Below are 26,493 nucleotides of genomic sequence, written 5' to 3'. Positions count from 1 at the left end.
CACAGACCACTTCACTTTGGCCTTCTCCAGCCCTCCTTTCCAACTTAAAACCATCACAAAAGAGCCTTCCTCATTATCTCTAAACACTGACAGAGCAGCCTTTTGTAGCAGAGTGGGGAAGGAAGCTGAATGCCGCTGCTTCCTACAACGGGCTGCCTCGGGACGTCTCACCTGCCAGGTCTTCTAGCCCTTTGAGAGGAAGGGCCACCGTCTCCAGACGCTTCCTCAGCTCGTCCTTGAGGTACTGCTCCCCGATCAGGACTGACAGCTCATCACAGAGGGTCTGCGCTTCCGCAATCTCCTCTTCCAACTGCTCCAGGTCGGACCGGATCTCACTCGTCTCCTCCAGTTGCTGCTTCACTGCGTCTGGCTGGGTGCTGATGGCAGACTGGCTACTCAGTCGCTGCCCGACTGCCTTTACCTTTTCCGACAAGCCCTGCAACAGCTCTTGGTACTGGGTGCTCTTGACTATGGCTTGGTCAATTTGGCTGGAACGGGAGTTGAGTTGCTCAGTTAGCTCAGACCATTTCTGATTGACCCCTTGGAGCTCCTCCCGCACCTGGCTTGCAGATGGAGAAAGGTCTCCAGGGCCAGTTAGTATTCCCTGGGCTGCCTGATTCAGCTGCTCATGCTGCTGTCTGCGAGCTTCAAATTCCTTCAGCATAAACTGGAACAGAAATAACGTGAAAACGTTTGTATAAATGTGACAGGTCCGAATGCACACAATCAGAACAACACAGGCCTCTGGGGCTTTCAAACAATCCAAAGAAACACTGGAAACAAACCAGGAAACTCCTGGGATAGGCCAACGAGTGGGCAACAAAGACCTCAATTTATAATAGTGTTTCAGCTTTAAAAAATTGGAAGGATCCATGGCTGCCTGTACAAAGTATCCGCTTCCTTCTCATATTCATCCCCCTACTGTCCAACGTAACATTAGCCGGCTGGACAAGGAGATCCAATTATGTTAACAGGGATATTTTGTGGTTTGGCCGGTTATGGGCATATTAGCAACCTAATTTGTAATTACAGGTAAGTAGGCAGAGAGCAGGTTGACAGGCAGGTTGCTCTGCCAAAAGGGCAGTATGAACAGGCCCTGCATTATATCAACGGTGATCTTTTTAGAGTGGAATTGTTTTTAATAGAGGACAAATGAATCAGTGCTGAGTCAAGCCTCCCTGTGCAGAGAAATGAGATCAAGAACTGCACCCGCTTTGCTGCTGCATGGTGTGGTCTGCACCCAATGCGTTTCAAGGCCTTTGAGAAGAGATGGTGGAGTTAGACCCCCTCAGTTAGCCACCTGCTCTCCAGTACTCACTGTACAAGGGGATACATGGCAGGGCACTTTTAATACAAGAACAAGGTTTAACATGCTAACTCAGCAGGCTCCGTAGCAGAAGAGGGTATCTGCATGCTATGCACACACAAACACAAGCGTATAAACATAGAGCACATCTACATATGTGCTTTAATGCGCATTAGCCTATTTTAATGTGCATGAAAATGTCACTAAAAACCATGCATTAAAATAGACTAATGTGCATTAAGCGTCACTTAAAAACTGTGAGCATTTACACACATACTTTTTAGACCTGTGACGTGCCGGAGATCCGCCACTTCAGAGCAGACTCGATTAATCGAGTCTGCCCTGCACGCGAGCCAACATGCACTGTGCTGCATCGTGTGCAGTTGTACAAGCGGCAAAATGCATGTCAGCGCACAAGAAATGGCAGCGGTGCACTTTTGAACTAAAGCCCCTTCTATGCGTTCCAGTTCGAAAGCGCGCTGCTGCTATTTTCTCAGTGCTGATGCGCATTTTGCCACTCGCACAACTGCAAGCGTCACTTATACAACAGCGGACATTTCACTACTTACACAACTCTGAAAAACGCATTGCGCTGTGGTGCTTGCATTGGTAAAAATGCCCTGTGTGCTCTTTAGTTAATGTGCATTAAAGCAGGCTAACACACGTGTTCCTCACAGTGAAGGTACCAGGTTTAATGCGCATTAACAAAGCACATTAATGCACACGTAGATGCACCCATAGTATAGAAAATATGCAGAAGAACTGATCAGCCACAGGTGAGATAATGCAGCTTGCAACTACTTGCAATAAAGCCTGGGAGTGCTCCATCCTCCTCACACAAAGGAGGCACAAGGAAGCTGCCTCTCTCACCTGGACCTGCTGCTTTTGTGCATTCAGCATGTTGGGATCAATGGACAGGGGTCCCAGCACACTCATCATTAGCTCCTTCTCCATCAGCCACGGGCGCAGCTGGGATTCAGCTGCCTGGAAGCTCGCGAGCTGATTTGCTGATTCCTCCAGCTTCTGCTGGCGCTCGGCTGTTACTTGATTGGCTTTTTCCCACCTGGAACCTGAAAAGAAGAAGCAGAATGGAGCCGGTAACATTGCTGCTCCTGAAAAAACACCCCTCTCGGTTTAAGAGCTTCCATTTCCTCATTGCTAATTTGTCACTGGAGATCTCTGTTTAGGAGGGAAGTTGTGGTGTAATCTTAAAGCAATGTCTAATATTCCAGGATAATCTTGGTGACACAGACTACAACCTCAGCCCCATCAAATATTATCCAACTTGAATGTGTGCTCAGGACCCCAGCATTCTTGGCAATCTTGTCACTGATTTCCAAGACTCTGGATGAATCATTTAAACTTTCCCCTCCTTCAGATTCCCCCTGTGTTAAACCAAGATAATCTAATGCTTATCAGACTTTGGAAAGCACTTTTGTCATTCCTAACAACTGTTCAGAAATGTTTCTTTTCTAAGATAAGCCATCATGGTGAGGCAACAGCTATCTAGAGCATTGCAACTAATCATGGAGGATTTTCCTTTCAGCGATGAAACTTTCACTCAAAAAAAAAAAATGATTTCACTCAAAAACAATGAGCGATTTAGTTGGACATTTTCTAAGGTAATTTAAGAAAGCAAACTCTCTGAAACACACACCTCCCATGCAGGTTTCATTAAGTGAGACTCAGCTTGTCCTGAAAACACTCTGTACCCACGGCCTTAAGGTACACTCTTTAATTTCCTGAATTTTTAATTTGAAGTGACTCTGTTGTTCTAGGACTCTGGGATCGTCCTGGAACTTCGGGTCACCCTCAAAGGATGTTCAGAGGCATCTAAAAACCATGCTAAGTCCCTAGGGCACTTACTAAGATCCTCCTGCATCTTCTTCCAGCTTCCTGCTTCTGGAGAATCAGGGTACTTCTCCAGCAAATCAGAAAGTGCCGCCTTCACCTTCTGGATTTTCCCTGAATTCTGTTCCAGCTCAGCCAGGAATGCCTAAAAAAGGAAATAATTTTGGACATGCTGAGATAAATAGGATAGGAGACACAATACTTGCACTAGGGCTATATTGCACCAAACAACATGAGAAAGGAAAAGCAACCACAGTGGGATTTACACAAGACACCGGGCCTTTGGGCTTTGTGGAGGTACTCTGTCTTGTTACTATGGGCTTAGGGTTAACTTGCACTAAAGGAAAGAAGAAATGGAAAAGATCATCCTTTTCATTGGGGTGTTAGATGGCACTTTGTTTTCCAGGGGAATGTGGGATGATCCACAAATTAGGGCTTTGAAGAGAGATTACAACCTTTGTTTAACTACAGCCTCTTTCTCAGGACTCACCACACATAAATTCTCTAAAACTCAAGACGGGTTGTACGTGTTCAAGCTACGTTGGACCAACTGCCCTCCCAAAGAAAGAGAAACGCTCTCTTCATAAGCTACCAGTCGCGTGTCACTCTCAACTTCACGCAATAAAGCAGGTCTCCTGGTCAGGGTAGCAAACGTGGACTCTCCCGCAGCCACGAGAGAGCAGTCACCTTGTTGTGCTCAGCCTGTGCCCGCACGGTCTCTGTTTTGGTAGGCGAGGTGGACGCTTCCAGCTCGGACAGGGTCCGTTCCTTTGACTCCAGCCACTTCAGCATGGAGCTTGCTTCCTCTTGGACTTCCCGCATCTTCTCCCGCATGGCTGACAGCTGCTCTTGCCGTCCCCGCAACGCCACGCCAAGGCCCTCATACTGCTGATTCACATCTGACATGTCACACTGAATCTCAGTTAAATCTGCTTAGAAAGAAACAAGCCCGCGATGAAGGGTTACCTCGGACACCACGCTTAGCTAGACTGCTCGTCCTCATACGGCTCTGGGCAACCAGAGTCTACTGAGCACCAGGGGCTGCAAACTATCTTCTCCCCATCTGTCCAGGCTGTCGGGTTCCCACTACCTGTCACGCTGGCAAGCCTCTTTCTGTTGTCTCACTTACGCAGACTGACAGTTTGCAAACAAAATTAATAGGAAGGGATTAATCAGCTTGATCCATCTCCTCCCTGCACCCTCTCTGAGTCCGGAATATCAAGCCGTCTTAATACAGGCGTGACCTCCTCGGACAAGTGAACTAACAGCAGGTAACAAGTGATAATTAAAATCACAATTCCTGCCATTGTAAGTGTTGTCACAACCCTCAGAGCCAATCCCTTGAACAGCAGTTCTTATAACCGCCTCCTGTTGATCACCTCTCCTCACACCCTCAGGAAAGTGTTGCCACTTCCAAAAGCTGGCTTCTCCTCCTTCCCGTTTCTGTCCTGCAGCCTGACCTGCATCCCCAAACCCAGCCCCTAGCGTGATTCTGGTCATCACCCATCACTCCGGAAAATTAGGTAAGTTATTAGCAGGCTCATTTCACTCGCTACAGTATTGTAGCCATGTCATGCGACGGGCTCTCTCTCGCGAGCGAACGCTGCATATACTGCCGTTGTCACATACAGATGGACACAGAGACGGACAACACTGATGCTGCCTTGACCACACACATGCATACGCACACGTGCATGCTGGCACTGCGGAAGGTGGAGGTCTCACCTTTGCAAGTGTGGTATCCGTTCACACTGCCTACAGACCCTCCTACAGCGGGCAGCCCAGAACCTGAGCAGGGGATGGGGAGACAGACGAGAAAAAGGACAAGACAAACAAGTTAGGGAAACGGACACGTTAGCAGTGAGCTCGTGCGCCTGGCGCCGGCCTGACCCTTTTTCAGGCCGCCTGCTGCCGACACTGGACACCCTGCAAGCAGAATGCAACCCTGGGCACGAGTAGGTCAACATAGCACGAGACAACAGAGCTCTCCACAAGATGGACCGTGTCAGCCACCAAGCATATTTCTTTCATATTCCTACGTTCACAGGTTCTCCCCACAGCGCTCGCTGCCTCTCGCTGAGGACTCTGCCCCAGGAATTTGCCTCTCCTCATATCCCAGGGCCTGCATGTCATCTCCACCTTCCTTTGTTCTCCGCCTCTTTTGCTTCCCTGAATCCCTTCTGATTTCCAGTGGAGCAGCTGAAAGATTGAGTAGCTGTGACCCCTCGCACTCAAGGCTTCCCCGCTCCTCAATTCCCTCCAGGGCCTCCTACAGAGTTTAGAAGTGGAGCAGCTTTGGCGCACCACAAAGGAAGGGCTCCTAGGCCTCTTCCAGCAGTTGACTCCTAATGGGGTCAGAGGATGCATCGGCTTGCCTATAGTCACTGAGCCGGGGACTGCCAGATATTTGCATTCTGTGCAAGCACTTGCAAAAACCCACGGGAAAGCAATCATCCACAGGAATAATATTTAGAATTGGATATTGCAAGAGTCCTAAGACCTTTCTAGGAGATGTTAACTACCCTACATTCCTTTCTTGGAGAAGGAGGCTGTTCAAAGAGACCTTAGGAAACTTATACCTCTTTTCTGCGTGACTTTTTCATAGTGTTTAAGCCCAGAAAGGAACCCTACGTCACCAGATCTGACTTCCTATCCTGCAGTGGCCACAAAGTTTCATCCAGGTACTTGTATGTAAAGCCCAAGCCTTCAGATGGACTGAACCTCTGTGGCTCCGGGCAGGAGAGAGCGCACTGCCCTGGGATCCGAGTCCTCACCCTCTAAACACCTGGCAGCGAGACCGAGGTATTCGGTATTCACACCCTTGCTGGCTTCTTGACTTTCCCTTTGTGAAGGGCCTTGAAGCTACTTTCTGCCTGATGAAAATTTACATGAAACATCTAAAGAACGACAAACACTCGCAGAGCACAGAAAAACAACAGTGCCGCACACTGGTTCCCACCAAAGCCCGCTGCAGGAGCTCCGGGGCAGCAGGGTACACGCTCACCTGTCTTTGCCTGGGCATCAGGGGCTGTAATCTCGACGATCAGGTTCTCCAAGGCTGTTCCTTTGCGATTGATTTCCTCCACCTGGGCGCTCTTCCCTGCCCATTCTTCCAGAAGAGTCTAGTCAGGGAAGAGAACCAAGTACCCACAGGCTGAGTTCGCTGTATGTGATCTCAATGCCGGACAGCAGAGAGGCAAAAAAAAGAAAGTCTTGCTGCTGCTTATACTCAAACACTTTCTGGAACAGAGAACTACAGGCTGGTGACTTGACAACTACCCTGGACACACTGCTGAAGGACACGTGTCGGATTCACTCAGCTATGTAATTCCTAGTTACTCTCTAACTCCCAGGGAATAAGCCCAATTGTTGTCAACCAGTGAAGCTACATGAATCCACTATATTAGAAGCAAGTTTCTTTACCTGTATCTAGTCAAGAGAAAAAGTGTTGTCTTATGGCTTGGCTAATAACTGCTTCCATCACAGGGTACCTCTCTTTTCAAACACGGGTTTGAAAGTGTCCTCCATCCTACCCCGCACACAACCCCAGGCCTCTCGTGGCTACAGCACATCACAGGGTTCACAGAGACTTCCATCAATCTGGAGCTCAGAGATCTGCTACAAAGGCAGATCCAGGTGAGTGAGCAGGACACCACACGCTCTCTGAATCACAGCTACTGACGCATCTTGATTTAAGGTGTCACTTAGCCGAGGAAAGGATAGGGGTGGAAATCCTGGGGTTCCAACTGTGTCACCTGGCGGACAAACCTTGCCAAGAGAAGATGGATTTGGGGGCATTTGAAACAGAGCAGCACTGGGGGCAGGTTGTACCCCCTCTTCCTCCAACACCTGCTCAAAGCAGAGGTCTTAAGGATTTCTTAACATAATAATATAACATATGATACTATAAATAAAGCCTCTGCATCCATTTCACCACACATTTAAGGATAAAAGATGCACGTGTCAGCATAGGCAATGCAATACAGCTGACGGTCCTGTGCAAAAAGGAACCATCAGTGATTCTCTTTTCTCAGCAAGTGAGGGCCCAGTGAGCTGAAACCACCACAGAAGCTGGCACTGCTCCACCTTAAATGTATGGCAGCCGTAACCGCATTATAGTTAAAGCATAAAAACACCTCCCGGGACAGCGTGTCCTGCAGGTCATTACACACTTCTTTGGTTTCCTACTTTCACACTAGCTCCGCAGAGCAGATGAGGTCTCCTCTGCCCACCTGGATCTGCTGCATGCGCTTGTCCAGCTCCTGGGTGCCCAGGGAGGTCTCTGCCGATGGCACGCTCCCTTCACTGTCTTTCAGCCACTTCCTCACCACACCAACCAACTTTCGGAATTCATCCAATTGCTCCTGGCAGGATGACGCATCCTTTTCTCTGAGAGTGAAAAGGTTTCGAGAGTGAGCTGCTCGTGCTTTGCCTCGCAATTACCATCGCTTGAATATAGCACACTTTTCTCTACTTTTTCCCTTTTTTTGTGTGTTACTGTCGCTTAGCAACGGTGCTTACCATACCAACCAGAACTATGGCCATAGCTGCAACACACCCCTTTTCCTGCTAAGCCATGCTCAGCACTTGACCTTGGGTCCGTGTGTTCAGTGTCACCCTGTCCTGGGAGACCCCTGACTCGCACACTGGCCACTGTACAGGCGAGCACTGTCAAAGCGATCTGTAGAGAGCTGGCAGGTCACAAGGTGGATGCATCACATCCTATCTTCTAGTTACTGCAACAAGGGCTTGGGCTTGTCATTGGAAAGGGAAGTCAGGACATTTGTAAACAGAGCTGAATGGTAAATACCCAAGGAACAGATACCAATAGAAGAGTCATAAGCACTGAAAGCGCTCCTACTCTTCCACAGCAACTGCCACGTGGCCCCCACCGGGATACCACAGGACCATGAACAGACGGACCAAATCCATGCAGCAAAAGATGCAACACGTGATCCGACACCTTGCCCATCCATGACTCCACTAAGGGCAAAGGCTTAATGGTCTATGAGCAAAGGAGAAGTCAAAATATGGGGAAGGTGTAGTTTATTTCTGTGGCCCTGGAGCTTCTGCCTGCCCCTTGGGGGATATCAGGCCTCCCTGCCCCAGCAGTTTACTCACTGAGCCTGTAAAGATCAAGCTCTGCAGACCCAAGGTCTCTCCTTGCCGCCCCACTCCACAGCCACATGGAGGGATTGCTGATGCGGGTGGCTTCATGAGTGGCATTTTGTAGTGGATGCATAGATGCAGCGCTCAGTAACTTGTGTGTACCATGAGGAGTCTTTTTGCCCCCTGCCCTTCCCACTGCAATCCCTGGAGAGTGCAGAGGCAGTGCGTTCACACGTGGGAACACGGCTGAATTCCCTGGGCACTGCTGTCGGGCACCACCAAGATAAAATGGCCCTTGCAAAGGCCTCTTGGATTGCTCAGCAGCTTTTCTTGCCCGTCACACTGCATTCAATCCCGAGTCAAGCCCCGCAGGTCTCCCTCCCCAATTTTTAAAGCTGCCTGACGTTTGCTGGCACCCCCTGCCCTTGTTGCAAACCCTCCCGTGCCAAACAAAGGCTGGAGGGACCAGCAGATGCCCCTAATGATCCGCTCCCCATGAGGAGCGAGGCAGGGCTGCTTTGCTGCAGCCTGTGTTCCCTAGGAAATCACGTGGCTGCTCCTCTTACAGCGCAGGCATGTTCACAACACCCCCAGCCGTGCTTATTTTAAATGTCAGCCTGAGGTGACTGTGTGATGCCTGCTGGTGTAGGAGGGAAGCAGAGGCAGAAGTTAACTTATGGCCCCTGCAGGAGGGAACCGTCAGCACGTTCTTGCAGTCGCTACGTAACTTCCTACCAGCACCAGGAGGCGCGACCTCTGCAGTCCTGACCCCAACAAGCTGGAACAGGGCATCTCAAGCCTTACCTTTCCTTTGCTACCTTCTGGAGCTGTGTGAAATCCCTCTTCAGGCTCTGCACCATCTCCTGCATCTGGGAGGAGCCGGCTGGGAAGCCCTGAGAGTTCAGCTCTGCAGCCAGGTGCTCCAAGGTATCCAGGTCCTCTTGGTGCTGCCTCATCTCTACATTCAGCTCCTGTCGAGACAAGCGCCAGAAGGAATGAAGCTCCCACCATGGCTCATTCAAACAGGTGGAAAGGACAGGGCTCTAGATCCTGGCGAGGGCATCGGGTGCCCTCTTCAGGGCAATGGGATGAATTACACCAGTGCTGAGCAGAGCCCCAGGGTTAGGTGGACATCTGTCCCTTCCCCACATCAGAGCGATCTGTGGGACAGTTATGGGAAGAGGGCAGTGCAGATACTGTCCCCAGCTAATAGGACACATGGGGACTTCAGGGAGCCTTGATGATTCTGGCCTAAAATCAGTGCCCGCGGGGGGGCGATTCCCTTTATTGACACTTAAGTATTTTGGGCTGCACTGATGGATGAGATCTTTAACCAGCAAGAGCTCACCCTATGTAGGCTTGGCTTGATCAAGCTGGTCAGAGTTGCTCCATTAGCTCCCCACACTAACCCACAGCCAGGACTGGACCGAACTATACTTCAGCCCAGATCAAAGAATCAACGGCCCCTTTCTCTTCTTCCCATAGCTGGATAAAAAGCTGTTTTAAACCCCATAGGCCTCAAAAGTCAGGGATGAAGGCAGGGGGAGACCCAAAACCCAACACTTTGGAGTCCCCCTGCCACCCCGCTCTGTAACAGGAACCCTCCTCCCTGGTTTAGGCAAAGAATTTGCATCTCACCTGGATGTGCTGGGAGAAGTGAGCAATGTCGTGGTCTGGCTGGTTCCCAGAAGCCAGCAGCCGGGCTCTGCTCTCCGTGAACTGCTGCAGCTTCTCAGAGAGCTGCTCATACTGCTCCACCTTGGGGAGAAGGTCCTTCAGCACGTTCTCCTTCTCCTGCTGCTGCCGGCACAGCCTGTTGAAATGCTCCGTCACCTCTGCCAACTTGTCCTGCAGGGCAGAGGCTGTGGCACTGTCTGCTGTCTCCATGAACCGAGTCACCATTTCTCGAGTGGCTTTGAGGCTGCTCTTCTGCCTAGCAATGTCTTGCTTCAACTTCTGCTTTGAAAGACACACAGAGAGAAGACGGCATCTCAGGAGGGCTCTGAGCAAGCCCAGCTGGCACTGACAGGATGGGATGGGATGGGATGGGATGGGAACGACTTTCAGAGCAAGTCTGAAAACATCTAGTGACCCTTCCGGCTAGCCAACCACATTCTCAAGGCTAGTTTTCTTCCCTGGCACACTCTCCACCTTTCTCTGTCTTACACTACTATAAGCTTATCTTCACCCACTCCCTCTGCACAGCCTCCATTACCTTCCCCTGAGCTTGCTCATGAGTTGAGGTGAGATGTTTCAAGGGATCTGTTTTTCCCAGCTCAATGAAGTCACTGAAGAAGTTTAACGCATTTAACGCAACTTCAGCATAATACAATTAAAGCACGGACCATGTCAAGAGGTCTGCACAATTCAGGGACTGCAGACATGGCCTGGACTTTCTACCAACTGTAGGGCTGTAGCCAAGGCAGAGAAGCAACTGCCTCACCGCATTTGTGGCAAGTGACTCCTGGATGGAGAGAGACGAGAGAGAAGCTGGCTGCTCCGCTCCCATGCTCCTCTCGATCTCAGCCATGGACTGCAGCATATTGTCCAGCCCCTCCTGGACGCTCTGGGACTGGGCGATGGCCTTCTGCAGCAGGTCTGCACGCTCTGCCATCTGCTGGGAAAGGCGCTGGAAGTGGCTCACAATGGACTCTGGAGAATTCAACACGAGAGAAAGTCACTGTCAAGTAGGGATCTCTGACCACCATCAGGGGCTCCTGACAATGCTGGTAACTAGCCACGTCCCCTGGAGGGGCTACGACTATGCAGACTCACTGCCTGACTCATTAGCAAGGGGACACGCACACCTGGCAAACACGAGAAATGGGGACCTCTGGAAATGGTCATGATTCGAGGGCCGTGAGATCCAGCATCTGATAGGAGCTAGCATAAGATGCTTCAAGGGAAGATGAAAAACCCAGCAGTAAGCAGGGCTGATAACTTCCCCCTCACACACGAGGAGTTAAGATGCTTAGGCCGAAGGTTGCTGGGGACACAGTGGTTCACTAGGGCTACTATTACGGGAGGTCACCGTGTGGGGGTCTGTTATATCATTTCTAGGCTGACAAGACCAAAGTCTCCTCTTTAGTCTTCACCCTTGCACCCCTCCTGCACCGTTCTTCCCCACACAGAAGTATAAGCCCTCTAAAGGAAACCAGCAGTGTTGTGTGGACAGGTGCTGGCTCAGTGCTGGGAACTTCTCTCTCTGGCCAGTTACTCGCACTAGTGACACACAGGTGTGCACACACGGTGCCGAAAACAAGCAGACATCGCTGGAACCACTATCCTGTCCTCTGTCCCTCTTTATGTCTGACCTGGAGAAGTTTCCCTCTAGCGTGTCCACACCTTCCCCTCATCCCCATGCAGACAGAGACAGCCGCACTGCTTAGTACCTGTGGTTTCCTGAATACGCTTGTGGTCCGGAGCCGGCTTGCCTTGTATTTCCAGCAAGGAACGGGATGCTTTCTGCAGCTTCTCCACTGGCACTTGATGTTCGGCAAGATCTCCCTGCAGGTGCTGCTCCAAAACGAGATGAGACCATTCAGGTCAGCTATAACATCCACCAAGGAGTGACGGCCCAATTCAACCGCCCCCAAGGGCACCCATGTGACTGGAACTCCAAGGAGTTTAGGGTTAGATGTCGAGCAAGTAGAGGTTTGCCTCCCCTCCAACTGATAACCCTGAGCAGAGACGTGCCCTGAGAGGGGAGCATTCAGGGTATCTGAGGGTCACTTACTCTAGCGCTGGCAAGCTGCTTCTGCAGAACTGCTGGGTCTGAGGAGACCGGCTCTGAGAGGAGTTTCGCCACCGCTGTGTCGCTGTCCCGCAGCCAGGCCCGGAGAGCATCTGCCACCTCCTGGAACTGCTGGTAGTGGTCCAGCAAGGTGTTCAGATGTGAGCCGAGCTTGGTGCACTGCCGGAAGAAACATGGGGCAAGGATGTGAAACAGGTGCAAAAGTGCTTTGGAAACCACTGCCCTTTCTCACCCTTTTGCTGGAAGAAAGCAGAGATCTCACTAGGGAAAGACTCAGCCTCACCCAGTTGAGGGAAGACTCACATGTGGCTACATAGAGACCGTTATCGGCAAATGTAGTGATTATTATTGCTTCAGCATTGATACTGGGCTTGTGGCCACATAGGACCTAGAAGATGGCACAGTCCACAGCTGTGGAGCTCGGCCAGTCATGCTGTGTGAATAGGACAGGGATTAGCGCTGTTAAGGTGATCAAGGAACATTTAACAGGGCCAAGCTGATGGGTCACTTCCCCAGCCCATGCAGAGCCAGAGCCTGCAGGACCACAAGCTGGTATTGCATAAGGGATTAAGGTGGGTACTTGTTCCCAGGAACGAAGCTACCGTTACCTTGGTGTGGAGAGTCGTGTATCTCTGCGTGGCATCATCCAGCTTGCTTTTGACCAAGCTCCCCGTTCCTAAGGGCTCGGGCCCTCCCTCGGCAGCAGCTGCCCTCCCAGCATCCAGCACCTTCTGCCCAGACATGGTGACAAACCGCAGATCCCCTTTGTGCGAGATGACGTCCTCCGAGAAGCTCCCCTGGCGAAGCAGCATCGGCCTGAGCGCCTGGGGGTCGCTGTCCCCATGGTGCATCCTCTCCAGCTCCTGCTCAGCCTGCACCAGCCAGGCCTCGAACTCCCCGTGGTCCCGCAGGAATTTCTGCAGCTCATCCCGCAGCACCTGCACTTGCTTCAGCTGCAGCTCCGACTGCGACAGGGAAGCAGCGTACTGCTCCTTCAACTCCTCCAGCCTGCCCTGTAGCTGGTATCTCTCCTCTGGCTTTAAGTTGTGGCCCTGTTTGTCCAGGAAGGCCTGAGCTGACTGGGTTGCTAGGATGACATCCTGCTGCTGAGACAGCAGCTCCTGGTGGCGAGTCTGAAACACACGTTAAAAACACACACGTTAACACACACACAATGCCTTGTTACTGATATACCACCCTGCTGGCAAACAGCTAACCATTCCCCTGTGCACTGCCAAAGACATTATCTCATTACGCTAAATGCAAAGTACCCTACCTCATTACACCACCAATACCATATTTTATATCACATACAACATGCGTCTTTAAAAAAAAACAAAACCCAAAAAACAGGTGCTGCAAATTGCAGTGTGCATTATATGCAAGGAAATACGGTAAGAGCAGTTTCAGCTGCTCACCAAACAAAAGCCAGTGTAAATTCTGCACACATTACAGGGAGCAGAACAAGGAGCAGACTCAGCTGCTGGTACTCACTTACTACAAGGACAGATCTTGCTTTTTCTTCATTCTGCCATTTAAAAACCAAGCGCATATTTTATTCTGGGGTGTACTGTACGTGATAAATATGGTTGCATCTTTGTTTCTCTCTGCCTAGCAGACAAGTTGGTTCCCAAGAATGCCAGAGGCTCCTGCTTGAGTCACCAAAGAGTCACCGGCACAAAGCAAATGCACGCAGACGTTCAACACCAACCCGCACCATTGTCATCGTATGGTGGTCGGGTCACTGCACTGGGCAGCACTAGCATTATTAATGGCAGGGCAGGCGCTAATCTGGAAGAGGACATGGAGTCACCCTCACCTTCAGCCTGTCGTACTGCTGCTCAAGGGTCTCTGCAGCTCTGTTCACATCCACCAGGTGACCATCAGGAAGATCCCAGGAGCTTTTTCCCACTTGTTTTCCTGGCGTTTGTCCCAGAGAGGGGCGTTTCTGCTCGGAGAGCCCTCCAGCCTGTTCTAACGATCCTACCCAATTTAGAAGTGACTCAATCTTGCTCCTGCTCTCCTCCAGTTCCTTGGCAGCTTTCACCTGGAAATAGCACAACTAATACGTAAGCTGAGGACAACTCTTGACTTTGTATAAGCTGCTGTCTCAACAAAGGGCAAGAGAATCAGGCCCGTACAGGGGGTGGCATTCCTCCTCCCCAGTCCACCGCTCTGCCCAAGACTCTCAAAGAACTTCAAAATGTCCCCAATGTCCTTTTACCATATAAAACTCCCCACATGCAACTGTAAATAGGCACATCCATGCAACCAAAGTCATTCTGCAATTCTCACCCTGTTCAAGCGAGTTCATGCTTTTAATTATCTAAGAAGGTCCCCCTCAAGCCAGATACAGAAAGTGGGTGTGTGGGTGGCTCCAAGCATGTTCTTTTTACTTCTGTCCCATCAAAGTACAGGAGTGTCAGGGCTTATGTGAAGGCACCGAGATCTCTCTGAGTTACCAGAGGCACCAGCTTACTCTGAAGGCTCCACTAGAAGTGCAACCAATTGCTCAAGTCCGAGCACAGCTCCTTTCCTTCATCCCAGGCCTTCCTTTCATTACCACCACCAGCACCCTTTGCTTAGAGATCTGGGGTGGAGAGATGCTTTACAATATGTGGAGGGAAACTGAGACACACGGTGGGATGTGACTTGTGCAGCGGAGCAGTAGCAGAGCCAAGACTAGAGCACAGGGCATTCCCGAGTCCCAGCACAGGCCGCTGCCTTTCTGTAAAGCGCCTGCCCCATGACAGCCCCGGATGTGTTACCTTCTCCGTCTCCTGCTGCACAGCCGCTGTCACAGCACTCTCCAGCTCCTTCTGGGCCACCTCAGTCCTCTCCTGCAGAGACTGGTATTGCTTCTTTGCGTGACAGAGCCTCTCCTGCAAGGTTGCCAGCTCCTCGGGGTTCATCTTAGTCCTGTTCTCCTCTAAAAATTCTTCTGTTGCTTTCAGGACGCTGGCAAAAGAGGCAGCCCGAGTCTGCATGTCCCTCTGCAGGGCCTGGGAACACCACAAAAAGACAGACAAAGACTTTAGGTGCCCACTGAGCAGCTCCTCGATTCCCTCCCCTGCCTTTGTCTTCCAGCACTGACCTTAATGTCACTTTGTCTCTGCTTCAGTGTGGGCAGGTCCCCTTTGCTGGCTGCTCTCTGCTCATCTGCTAGCGTGGTCTCAGCCTGCCCTAGCCAGGTGCAGACCTCCTCCAGCTTCCTGCTGCGCATGGCTTGCTGCTCTTGGAGCGTCTGGTTTTAAAGGGAAAGGGAAAGGAAGCAGTTCAGACCCGTGGCTCGGCCTGTACTGCCACATTCCTGGAAAGCAAAGCAGTAGGGTTACAGTTTGAGCATCTTCCTGATGGCATGGATGCAGCACAGAAGACACCTTCAGACGCTCTCCGCAGGCACTCCCTCTCCAGCACAGATCTGCAGGCTCCACAACTGGAGGTCAGGGTCCAAAGTAGCTGCAGAACTGCAAGTATGTCGAGGAAAGAATCTGCTTAAATTTACATTTCTCATCCTCTGGAGGGTTTTCTCTCTTTTAAACAAGCCTTTACAATCTCAGAGGGGGCAGCAGGCCAAATTGTACAAAGCACGGTCTGGTTACCCAAAGAGGCTCTCAGTCTCAGGATTAAAATCCATGCAGAACCTGGGCAAGAAAAGCCATGTCTAGACAGGCTGACCATGCAGAATGACCTGACGCAGCACTGCAGCCAGGGAGCATCAACTGACCTAAAGCAAAGTGACATCAGGGTGGGAGAAAGAGTGCCTAGGAGGGACCAAGTGTTTCTGTGGCCGACCCAGCCCCTAGATTTTTGCCACTGGTGCACAATACAGTAGCGCCTATTTGAACAATTGAGCATGATGTGTGACCCTGACCGTCCTTATAATGCTTCTTCTCTTCACCAGCAAAAGCTTCTTCTTGTGCACTACCAACTAAACATACACACGTGTGCAAACAGACGCGCTTGGGTCTCTCAGTCTTTAAGACAAACAAGAGAAGCAATTGGAAAGAGTGTCCTTAAGAGCTTGTCGGCTGCAAAAGCGAGATCTTCCTGGGTTAGGGTGGGTGCACACTGAATCTGAAAAAGCAAAGCAAACCGGTTAATACACACACAATGATGGGAGAAGCCGAGCATTATTGAGAGCGACGGTTAATACAAACATGAATACTGTCTTGAGTGAAGGAGGGGTGCATGCAGTTATGTGGGCTGCAGGAATATAGCAGAGAACTGAGGGGTTTAGTTGGCGTGGGTGCTGTGTGCTTCTACAGGCGGCCAGCATCCAAACAGCTGTCTCTCTCGTGTCTGCCACATGCGAATTATGCAAAGAAGGTGGGAAAGGAACAGCACGGGCTCTCACTGCTGGTAAGCAGTGCCAATCTGTGCAGCTATCTTCTCCGATGGACCTGATGGGGACTAGGCTGGGTCCATTAAAACCAAAAGCACTTGTGATCTCAGCTCAACCTGGTCACTTGCCCACAGCTGAGCGCCAAAGGGACTGGCCAACTGTTCTACGAGGAGCCCGCTGGGAGCTCCCTGGTCCTGAATGCTTTCAAAGGGAAAGCATGAGCTCATGCCTGTGAAAGCCGGGAATTGTGGAGGAGGAGGAATCAAGCCTCTTGAAGGAGCTCGTGACGTGCAGGGTGAAGTTATAAATCCTGACAACATGCAGGCAGACTCCAAGAGCCGAGCACGAGGCGTTTCACCGCACACGCTCCAGGCTGAACACAACTCTGTTAGCAGACTGCAGCCGAGCTGCTCCCGCCCCGCGACTTTCACCTGATCTGTCTGCTCCACTTGACGGAGACAGACCTGCAGGACCTCCACCTGAGCTGCCACACGCTCCGACAGCTCCCAGAAAGCCTTCTGCAGCTCATTGAGCAGTCTCAGCAGCTGCCGGCTTTGTTGAGGTGTCAAGTCCTGGGCGTGCTCGGAGATAAAGAACTGGATGTCGAACGCGATGGCATCCAGCTGAGATTTATTGTCAGCCAGGGGCTGTTTTAACTCCTAAATAAAAGGGAAAGAGATAGATAAAAAAAAAAAAAAAAAAGGCTGTTTGTGAAACAGCTCCTCATCTGTGTGCCATTTCTTAAACCATTGGCTTTGAACAAGACCCATGAACAAACAGGATGCTTCAGTGCAGCAGCTGAGGTGGTCCAGCCAGGTCTCCCCTTGGGGCACTGTATGTCCACACGTGATGGACTGACAGGTGCTACTTTCTGACTCTCCTCCTAACCCTTAATTCCAGGCCTCCCAAGAGCTTTAGAAAAACCCGACTTTATCGTGAATGTTTCAACAAACCCAGTTTTTCTCCAAGTATTTGGCATGGCTCTCAAGATACCCCCAGCTACAGAAATAAGAGGTTCCAGCCCATACACCAATAGTCCTCAACTGCCTCGTTCTACAGCCCTCCGCACTCGGTCCGTGAGAGGTTTTCACACTACCTCCTCCCAACACTTGGGTCTCAGGAGCTATAGCTTGGGGAGCCATGAGGAAAAGCTTGACTGCCCACAGCTGAAGTGTCACAGCCAAGAGGTGGTAAAGACACTGTGTCAACTGATAAAGACTCCAGAGAGCCCAGGGAGAGGGTCCCATGCTTCATATTTGTGTGCACCGGCCTGCCGTCTTAGAAGGGCTGAGCAGTAACAGTCGACTTGGATCACTGCTGACACAAAGAGTCAAACCTCTGCTCGCTTTCTCCGTGCACTGCTCCACTGCTCGTCAGCTCGGCGAACCTGAGCCCTGAAAACGAGGCCAGAAGCCCGGCACGCCCACGTGCAATAATTGACAATGCTGGGAGAAGCCGGGAGGAGGACGAATTCAAAGCATCCCTGCCCTGCAGGAGATCACAACTTTATCTGTGGGGATTAGAGGCGTTGCTATGGTTACCGTGTAATGTCGAAGGCTGCGGTTCAAGCCGTTAGCATCCCTCGCGTTGTGATAATCGCTGCTGTCCAGCACTCGTGTGGTATCGCAGACCCAGCTCAACAGCTCTTGCAGTCTGCCCTGGAGCTTTTCACACCGCATTAGGATCTTAGCCTTAAAAAGGAAACAAAAAGCGCTACTGAAACGTGGGGCACGACTGAAGGAAAAAGCCCAGGGCTCGCTTGGGTTGGGGATTTCAGCAGGGCACGCAAGGCGGAAGCGCACTTGTGAGCAGTACCTTTTCAGCTTGCACTGTGCTGCGGAGATTTAGCAACCGGGAGTCCAGGACATCACTCGCCGAACTCAAAGACTTCTGAAGGTTCTTGGCATCTTTCTCCAAAGCTTTCAGTAATTGTTCAGGGACCTCTTGGGGTGGATTGGCCACGATCCACTTCACCGAGTCCAACTCCCGATTCACTGGAGAGCGCAGCTCCTTCAGTTCTGCGTCCAGGACCTGGGGCAAGATGGCATCATTAAGTCTGAGATATAGTGACTTCATCCCCTCACTGCCAAAACTGACAGTAAGACAAAGGCTGGGAGAGCTGGATCTAAACAATGTGTGCATCAGCTAAAAAGATTCATTACAATCAACCAGTTCATCCAGCTGCTCTTGGCTAGCCAGATTATGATAACCCTTTTCCAGGCAATAGCAGGCACACTTAGGCTATTGTTCAAGCATGGGTGAAGACCTGAGGCATAAAATAAGAGACATGCACTCTGTGTTTGCATTTAAAGACCTTTCAGGTCGCAGACCAAATTCCCCAGAGTGCTCAGAAGGGCCAATAAAAACCTGCAACGGGATCTACCATCCCAATATGTGAACCCTGAAAAAACTAACCCAGAGGAAGGAAGGACATGCAAATCAGAGCAAGTCCAGGACAGCGGCGCTCTCTCACCTCAGCCTGATGCAGCAGGTCTTGCAATGCTGTCAAAGTCTGTCCAATGGGCTGAACATGCTTAATTCTCATCTCGATATCTCGGAGCATAGAGAGATAAGAGACCAGCTTCTCATCGTGCTCCAGACACCGCTTTTTGCTGACCACAGTCTGCGGAGTTAGGAGAGAAAACAAATTTCAGGTTTCCAAAGAGACAAATCAGCATCGTGCATTGGAAAGAGCTCTCAGACTTTTCCCTCCCAGTAACTTTTTACTTTAGGGACTGCTCAATCTCTTATCTACAAGATGTACTGGGAAGAAATGAAATGCATGCTCCTCTTCCAACATAAGTTTAAAAATGGCAACAAATCTGCAATGTTATAGTCAAACTGCTAAACAACAGGCCTACGGATTAGTCATTTATAAGCAACGTTCTGGTAAAGAAGAAAAAAAACCCTGCGTTTCAGTTGTTTTCCCCCATATATCACAGTTTCATTTGCCAAATCCATTTCAACTGATATCGTTTGTCTAGCACTGCGTGTCCTAATAGGATCCCTAGACTCTGTAGATGCTTCCTGCTGTCAATTGCAGTTGCCCAAAATATTCCTCATTGGCATCAAAAAAGAAAACATGCAATAAATCTCTCTTTTTTTTTTTTTTTTTTTTAAAGAAAAACACAGTTACCTTGGCTGGTTTTGTGGATTCCTTTGAAGTTTCTTGCAGTCTCTCCCCATCTGTCATAGTCACGCACAACTGCTGATCTGCATGGCTGTCCTCTCTGGTTATCTCATGGAGCTCTTTTCTCTCTGGTTGAAGGGCTGCGGAGGAGGCTTCTTCACCGCCGGTGAACTCTAGGGTCATTTCGTGCAATGCCTGTTCCTCTAGTCCAAGGGCCACAGAGGACTCTCGATCCCCTCTGGTCTGCAAGGCAGCTGGCTTTTTCTCTGCTAAAAAGGTCATCGGAGAGAACTCATCTTTGACTTCCTGCCCGATCACTTCTCGGGACGTCCTTTCCTGCGGCTGAACTGCCACAAAGAAATCCAGACCATTTCTGATCTCTCCGCTTGCCTCCTGGGGCGTGACGCTTTCTGGGGTAATGGTCATTTGCTCATCCTCCGCAATGTGGTCTTCAGCTCCCAAGGCAATCAGCTTACCTTCTTTTTCAGCCATCTGCTCCTCACTGACCTCGGTTTGCTTTTGTTCAGCCAGATCCCCAAGCAACCCGCCAGCTAATTCTTTGGTGGGAGTTTCACGCTTTGGTTCCCGAGCGCTTGAAATCAGCTCCTCCTCGATTGTTCTCAGCAACGTTTCTTTGGCCTCCGGGGTAGGAAAGGCCCTTTTCTCCTTGGAAGATTTCTCCAGCAGCGTGGCTTCTTCTGGGACACTGCCTTGCCCTGCCTTCTTTTTCTTGGTTTTCTTTCTTTCCGTAAGTTTTAGATCAGCTCCACTCAATGTTTTTGGACCACCGAGACTTTCTGCAACCAGGGTCTGGTGCTGAGTTTCAGGATGCTTCCCTGTTACCTTGTCCCCCAGTCTATTTTCCGCGTGTTTCTTGTGAACTGCAGTCTTCAAAGGTTCGCTGGATTTTGTGCGAGCCTTTTCTTCCCTGCCTTGATCCAACCAGGTGGACTCCTTTGGCCCTGTCTCTACCGCTCCTGATCCGTCCATTACTTCTTCTACCCTCACTGTCCTCTGGCCTCCTTCAGAAACAACCACTGCTGCCACCTGCTCTTCCTGTATCCTGGCTTTCTCCGTCTTGTCTTTGTCCCTGCTGCTTTGAGGCCTCGTTTTGTCAGCAAACCACTGCTCTTCCGCTACCCCCAGCCCCTCTCTTTCTTCTGGCTCCTGAGCTGCTACTATGCTCCCCACCAAGTCCTCATTCAGAGGTTTTTTAGCCCGCATTTTGCTTTTTCTAACCCCTTTTTTCTGCATCTTTGCCGCAGCCGCCTGTGGAGTTGGGCGTGCTATGTCTAACATGGAGGGAGGCTCAGGGACCGTGGCAGCCTTGCCTTGGGGTGGATCGATCACGGGGCGCCCTGAAGTTTCAAGAGGAAGTGGTTTCAGCAGTCCCTCTACTGCTGCATGTGACGTCTTTCGTGATTTTTCAGAAGCAACATCAGCTTTGGCTCCAACTGACTTGTAGTCCATTGCTTCAGATCCAGCTGTGTGTTCAACAGACGTCTCAGGAACGTGACCGTAGGGAGCCAGCCTTTCTTCTCTGGCAGCTGTGTTCTCCGCTACCTTCTGGGGACGAACTTCGCTCAGCTCTCCAGGAGCAGATTTGTCACTGGGCAAGCCAACAGCCCCTTGAATAGCAGCAGTTAGTTCTTGGCTGATCAATCCTCTCTCAACAGCCTCCTTTAGAATTAATCTCTCTCCGCTATCGGGGTCGACAATTCCTCCCGTCATCACTTGGTGGGATGCAATGATTCTCGCCATTTCCACATCCACCAGGCCTTGTTCCAAAGCAGACTTCAGAGAGAGTCTGTCACCATTATCGACTTTCACGATCCCACCAGTGTCCGCTTGAGCCTGCAGGACTCTCAAAGTGGGCAGAAGGTCCGCTTTCCCCAGCTTTACTGCCTGGGCACATGTGAGCATGCGTCCGGTCACCTCATCCTTCATTGCTCGGAAGGGATGAATTTCCAGATACCTCTGTCCAGATTCGATGTCAATTTTGCATTTCTTTATCAGTTCGGAGTAGGGGACAAGCATGCACGTCTCGGGATCTACAATCCCGTGTCTCATTTCAGATGACACCATGGCTTTTTCCACCACTGGCTCAGGCAACAACCCTTCCTTGACAGCCTGGGACAAGGTCAACCTCCCACCAGAGACAGGATCAAAAACACTTCCACTCAACGCCTGTATTTCTTGTACTTTACTTTGAAGCTCTGGGTTAGCCAGCCCTGATGACACTGCCTGACGTAAAGATACACGTTCCTTGGTTTCTGGGTGAACGTAGCAATGCAGACACACACTTTCAGCCTTCAAGAGCTCTGTACACAAGTCTCGATCAATTAATCCATGTTTCATTGCATTATTGACAGATAGTCTCATTCCAGACGCGTGATGAATAATTCCACCATCAGCTATCTGTTTGGTCAAGAGCTGACGGGCTTTCTCCTTGTCGAGCAAACCTCTCTCGACCGACTGGACAATGGTCAAAGGCTGTTTGGTTTTAGGATCCATAATTCCACTTGTTTCAGCTTGTAAGCCAACGAGCTTTTGTCTTGCTGTCTCGTCAGTGCCTTTTCCTTTAGACGCTTTCTCCAACTTTATGAGATCTTCTTGACCGGAGGGCTCTATCAAGCCGAGGTTTGAAGCCAAGGTGACCGATATTTTTTTGTCACGTTTCAAGTCAACAATTCCTCCAGTAACCACTTGCCCTTCCAGAATCCTCGCTGCTGTTTCCTTGTCCAAAAGGCCAATCTCCGCGGCATCCTTGACTGAGTAGATGGCATTGTTACATGGGTCAAGAACACCACTGACTGCTTTATCACAGGCCAGCACCTTCTGCAGGAGCTTCTCATCCATCAGACCTTCATTAATGACTTCATCGGTGGTCAACGATTCACAGGTTTGGGAGTCAAAGAAGCCATTGAACATTTTCATTTCCTCCATCACTTTAACAGCTGTGTGGCTGGGCACCACACCGCAGGATACTGCTTCGTTCAGGAGAAGAGTCTTGCCTGTCTGCTCGTGAAGTATGCCACCGCCTTGGAGTTGCGCCACGAGCATTTTCAGAGTGTCGTCTCCTTCCCGTTCCCCAGGACGTTGGATTAGCAGGGACGGTTCATCAATACTGTAACCAACTGATACTTCTTTCATCGCCTGTTTTTCCACTTCCAACGCTTTTGCACTCTGGGCTTTTTCCGATTGCCTTTCTTCCATTTCCTCCTGCCCAGTTTCAGGAGGCTTCATCTCCTCTCCTTCCACTGATCTGCTCCCCACTTCTTCCTTCTGGAACAAACAGATTTCCTCAATTTCTTCCGACTCCACTTCCGATTCCCCCCATCCTGGAATTCCCTCTTCTATGATTTCTGGTTTCTCTAGGTTTTCCAGTAGGGCCACAGAAATACAGATTTCTTTTTTCACACCACCCATTGCAGGTTCAGGTGCTCCGTCTCGATGTTTCAAACTCCTTGCTTCATCTACTGAAAGTACAGGAACCCCAGGAGCTTTTTCTGCTTCCACCGGCATTTCCTCTGGTTCTCCAGGCTTCATCGCCAAGCTAATCCCACCAGGGTCACGAACAGATTCTTGCCTTGACAATTCGAACAGGCTTTCAGGCTTGGTTGTTGCCAGTCTTTGTTCCTTTCCCAGTTCACTGTCAATCTGGCTCTTAATGGAAACAGGTTTTACACTCTTCCCCTGATCCTTCATAATCAATGCTTTTACTTCATCTTCCAGCGGAGCACTTCCGATTGCTCTCTGCGCCTTCCTGCTATCGGGAAAACGTTTTGGTGGCGAGGGCTCTTTACACTCTTCTGTTGAAGGGGCAACTTGAATTTCAAGTTGTTTTAAAGCCAATTCATTACCGGGCTCCCTTTCAGGAAACACACTCCCCGTGACTTTTACTTCCTCAAGAACTTCGAGTTCTTCATAACTCTCTTCTCTCCCTTCCACCAAGTCAGCGTTTGATCCATTTTCTTGTGCCTGTAAAAAGGCTTTAGTTAAATCAATTAATTTCTCATCTACTAAGAGCAGTTTGTGGCCATTATGGATGTTGATATAGCTGTGGGTCATCAAATGGACCATCAGCCTTTCATCTTTGCTCCTTGGCAGGGAGTCACTTTGCTCTTCCTGACCTGGAGGGCTTCTTCCTGCAGAGCTCAGGCTGAGTTTGCTTCTAGCCGGAGAGCCTGCCAGCTGCATGCTGGGCATCATGTCGGGTATAGCAATTGATTTTAACCTTTTCGCAACCTCTCCCTCCAAGACGCCCTGCTCCACCGCCTTCTTCCAGGACAAGATCTCAGTGGTTTCCGGAACAAAAAGAGCCTGGATGAACCGTCTCTTGTTGAGAATCTTACACGCCAAGTCTGTAGACAGGAGGCCTTGTTCCAGGGCATCTGCAACAGGTAGGATCTCACCTGACTCAGGCCACAGCAGCCCCACAAAGGACCGAAGAGATTCCAGGATCACCAGAGCAATCTTGGAGGCTACTAAATCCTTCTTCACTGCCTCATCAATGGTCAATCTCTCTCCTGTGATGGTGTCTATGATGCCACCTGTCTGCACTTGTCGGATTAAGAGTGCACATGCCATATCCTGATCAATCAAATAATGTCTGACTGCCTCATCCACTGTCAGCCTGTGCCCTGTCTTGGGGTCTGCAATGCCACCAGCAAACAGCTGGGCTTCCAGTAACCTCACCGTTACCTCCCTATCAATTAAGCCTTCCTGGACAGCACGGAAGATGCTAACTTTCCTGCCTGATTTCAGGCTCACCATCCCACCTGCCAGCTGCTTGACAGGGAGCAACTGGAGGCCAGTCTCCTGGTGAATGATGCATCTCTGCATTAGCTCTGTCAGGCTGATCTTCTCAGCTGTGTTGGGGTCAATCACATCCCTGGCTGATCTTAGACGAGATACCAGTTTTGAGTGAGTCTGAGTGGTAATGAGGCCTTTCTGAAGAGCCTTCTCCATGCTAATTCTGTCCTGACTTGAAGGGTCTATAAAACCCCCCGTGACAAGGTGAACTTCTAATATCTTCAGGCCAAGGCTCTCACTAATCTTCCGCTCCTCTATCGCAGCAACAACAGGCAGAAGCTGTTTTCTTTCAAAGCTCATTTGATCTATCAAATGAAGGGCCTCCTGCAGCTCCTGCAACTGCTGGAGCATCCTGTCATCAACAATGTTTCTTGCCAGGCTTTCTGCCAAAGAGAGTTTCTCGCTGGTCTCAGGAACAACCAAGCCAGACATGATAAGCTGAGCTTCCAGCAGCACAAGACCTGTGTCCTGGTCTATGAGACCTTTCTGCATCGCACCAAAGACAGGGAATATCTCCACTGTGCCAAGGTCTATCACTCCTGCGACTGTTTCAGTCCCCTAAAAATGAAAAGAGAAAATAAAAAACAAATTAGAACCACAGAGGCTGGTGAAAGCAAGCTACCAGAGTAACTGCAATGCATCAAGTTCAGGGATGTCTCTACTTCCAAAAAAAAGAGTTAAAAGAAACCCCCTAGACTAGAGAGCAGATCCCAAAGTGCAGCTCCCAATGCATCCCAGCATCCGGATGGCCTCTGACTTGCACATCATCAGCTGTGTTTTAGGGCTCAGTTTAGTCTACCACATGGGGCAGCACTGAGATATTCAGATATCCACCATGATGATAATGCAGCAAAAGCAGCAAGCAGCAAAAACCTGCAAGGTTTTCCAAAGTGATCAACAGAAAGAGAGAGAAAGACACATGAAGACAGACACACTTTAGCCTTTCAATATTGCAGTTCAAAAAAGACAAAATGAAGCCCATTGTGTGCTATCCTTATTTGCCTTTGGGGCTTCAGAACTGCCCTGCTGTTTTACTGCTCCTATGCTCCCTGCCATGCACAAATAATACTCTTCACTTAGCAGATGTGCAGTGCCAGCCACCGATAAAAAGAAAGGAAGCTCATGGCATATATCAGCCTATCTACAGACCAGTCATGCACTAAAGGGCAGTGAACTTGCTTCTGATCATGCAAGAGGGCTCCAGCAGTGCATCCTCCAGTACTAGCCACCACGATTTCCCTCACTATATCAGAAATAGCCATGCTCTTTAGTAGGCAAGTCAAAGCCTCAGGAAGTAATACAGCTCTTGGCTACAATAGGTCCCAGAGTGGGAAACCATGTGATTGGGACAGAAGCTCACATAGCAAATGGTTCAGGTATTTCCAGAAAGTCTTTTCTCTTGCTGGTAGTAGCACAGGAAAAGGCAGGCTTAGAAGAGAGCAGGTTTCTTGCAGAACCCCATGGGAATTAAGCGCTTCCTATGCTGCACATGGTCTAGTTATCAGCTTGTACAAACTGCTGCTTACACAGAAGATGGACACACGGTGCTGGGCGATTCCCTTGGGGATACATGGAAGGAGGAGCTGGGAATCTCAGCTTGGGGAACTATGGAAGAAATGTAGTTTGTACTGGTCCAAGGAGCTACGAGCTCTCAAATCAGGAAATCTGTCACTGGAGTACTACATGGCTGCTGTGTTGCTGGGGTAAGATGGCCAAGGATGATCTGGTTTTTCCCTTTGTCCTGGTTCTGCAGCGTAGATGGGGTGACCCATTAAAGAGCTTTTCAATTTGTTATCACCGCCACCAGAATCAAACCCAAAAGCTTGCAAAGGAGAATTTTTCCAAGGATTTGAGTTGGTTTAATGAAAGATATCAGCTTCACCCAAAGACCCTTGTCTGCCTGTGTCCTTAGAGCAACGGGGCTACGACCCGCACCCCCACAATCAAACATGCACGCTCCACACCGAACAAGCCGGAGAAGGACAGAGGGAAAGAGAAAGTGAGAAAGGACATAAAAAGCTTTTACTTACCAGAGTTGCAGGGCGTGCCTTGAGCAGTTAAAGACAGAGCCTTATGGAGCAGCTCAGGCGTGTCACGCACACAGTGTAAAGCTTGGGGTTAGCGTCCAGCATGCGACTGTTTTGTTTTGCGAAAAAAGAGCCCCACACACGGGTCGTCCTCTT

The 26,493-nt window shown here is 50.1% G+C and overlaps 1 protein-coding gene across 18 annotated transcripts in view; it reads right to left on the bottom strand.

Moving 5' to 3' along the window:
• Positions 1 to 26,493, bottom strand: part of MACF1 (microtubule-actin crosslinking factor 1) — a 194,524-nt gene that overhangs the window by 75,061 nt on the left and 92,970 nt on the right. For 12 of the 18 annotated variants that reach the window (XM_019547553.1, XM_019547549.1, XM_019547558.1 and 9 more), the window contains exons 36-56: positions 19,502 to 24,868; positions 18,839 to 18,988; positions 18,181 to 18,396; positions 17,907 to 18,056; positions 16,797 to 17,024; positions 15,115 to 15,264; positions 14,789 to 15,022; positions 13,840 to 14,067; positions 12,629 to 13,153; positions 12,003 to 12,179; positions 11,659 to 11,782; positions 10,710 to 10,918; positions 9,905 to 10,222; positions 9,071 to 9,237; positions 7,390 to 7,546; positions 6,162 to 6,279; positions 4,883 to 4,945; positions 3,845 to 4,086; positions 3,173 to 3,302; positions 2,177 to 2,376; positions 172 to 667 (exon numbers count right to left, since the gene is read on the bottom strand). In XM_019547553.1, the coding sequence (XP_019403098.1) occupies positions 172 to 667; positions 2,177 to 2,376; positions 3,173 to 3,302; positions 3,845 to 4,086; positions 4,883 to 4,945; positions 6,162 to 6,279; positions 7,390 to 7,546; positions 9,071 to 9,237; positions 9,905 to 10,222; positions 10,710 to 10,918; positions 11,659 to 11,782; positions 12,003 to 12,179; positions 12,629 to 13,153; positions 13,840 to 14,067; positions 14,789 to 15,022; positions 15,115 to 15,264; positions 16,797 to 17,024; positions 17,907 to 18,056; positions 18,181 to 18,396; positions 18,839 to 18,988; positions 19,502 to 24,868 (9,649 nt within the window). The remainder of the gene's footprint in view (positions 1 to 171; positions 668 to 2,176; positions 2,377 to 3,172; positions 3,303 to 3,844; positions 4,087 to 4,882; positions 4,946 to 6,161; positions 6,280 to 7,389; positions 7,547 to 9,070; positions 9,238 to 9,904; positions 10,223 to 10,709; positions 10,919 to 11,658; positions 11,783 to 12,002; positions 12,180 to 12,628; positions 13,154 to 13,839; positions 14,068 to 14,788; positions 15,023 to 15,114; positions 15,265 to 16,796; positions 17,025 to 17,906; positions 18,057 to 18,180; positions 18,397 to 18,838; positions 18,989 to 19,501; positions 24,869 to 26,493) is intronic. The other 6 variants (XM_019547562.1, XM_019547563.1, XM_019547565.1 and 3 more) reach the window with 3 other exon arrangements.

The sequence above is a fragment of the Crocodylus porosus genome, unplaced genomic scaffold (genome assembly GCF_001723895.1).
Source record: "Crocodylus porosus isolate Cpor-Errol unplaced genomic scaffold, CroPor_comp1, whole genome shotgun sequence".
Taxonomy (NCBI): domain Eukaryota; kingdom Metazoa; phylum Chordata; order Crocodylia; family Crocodylidae; genus Crocodylus; species Crocodylus porosus.
The sequence above is the reverse complement of the archived record's forward strand: the minus strand, read 5'-3'. Positions and strand labels throughout refer to the sequence as shown.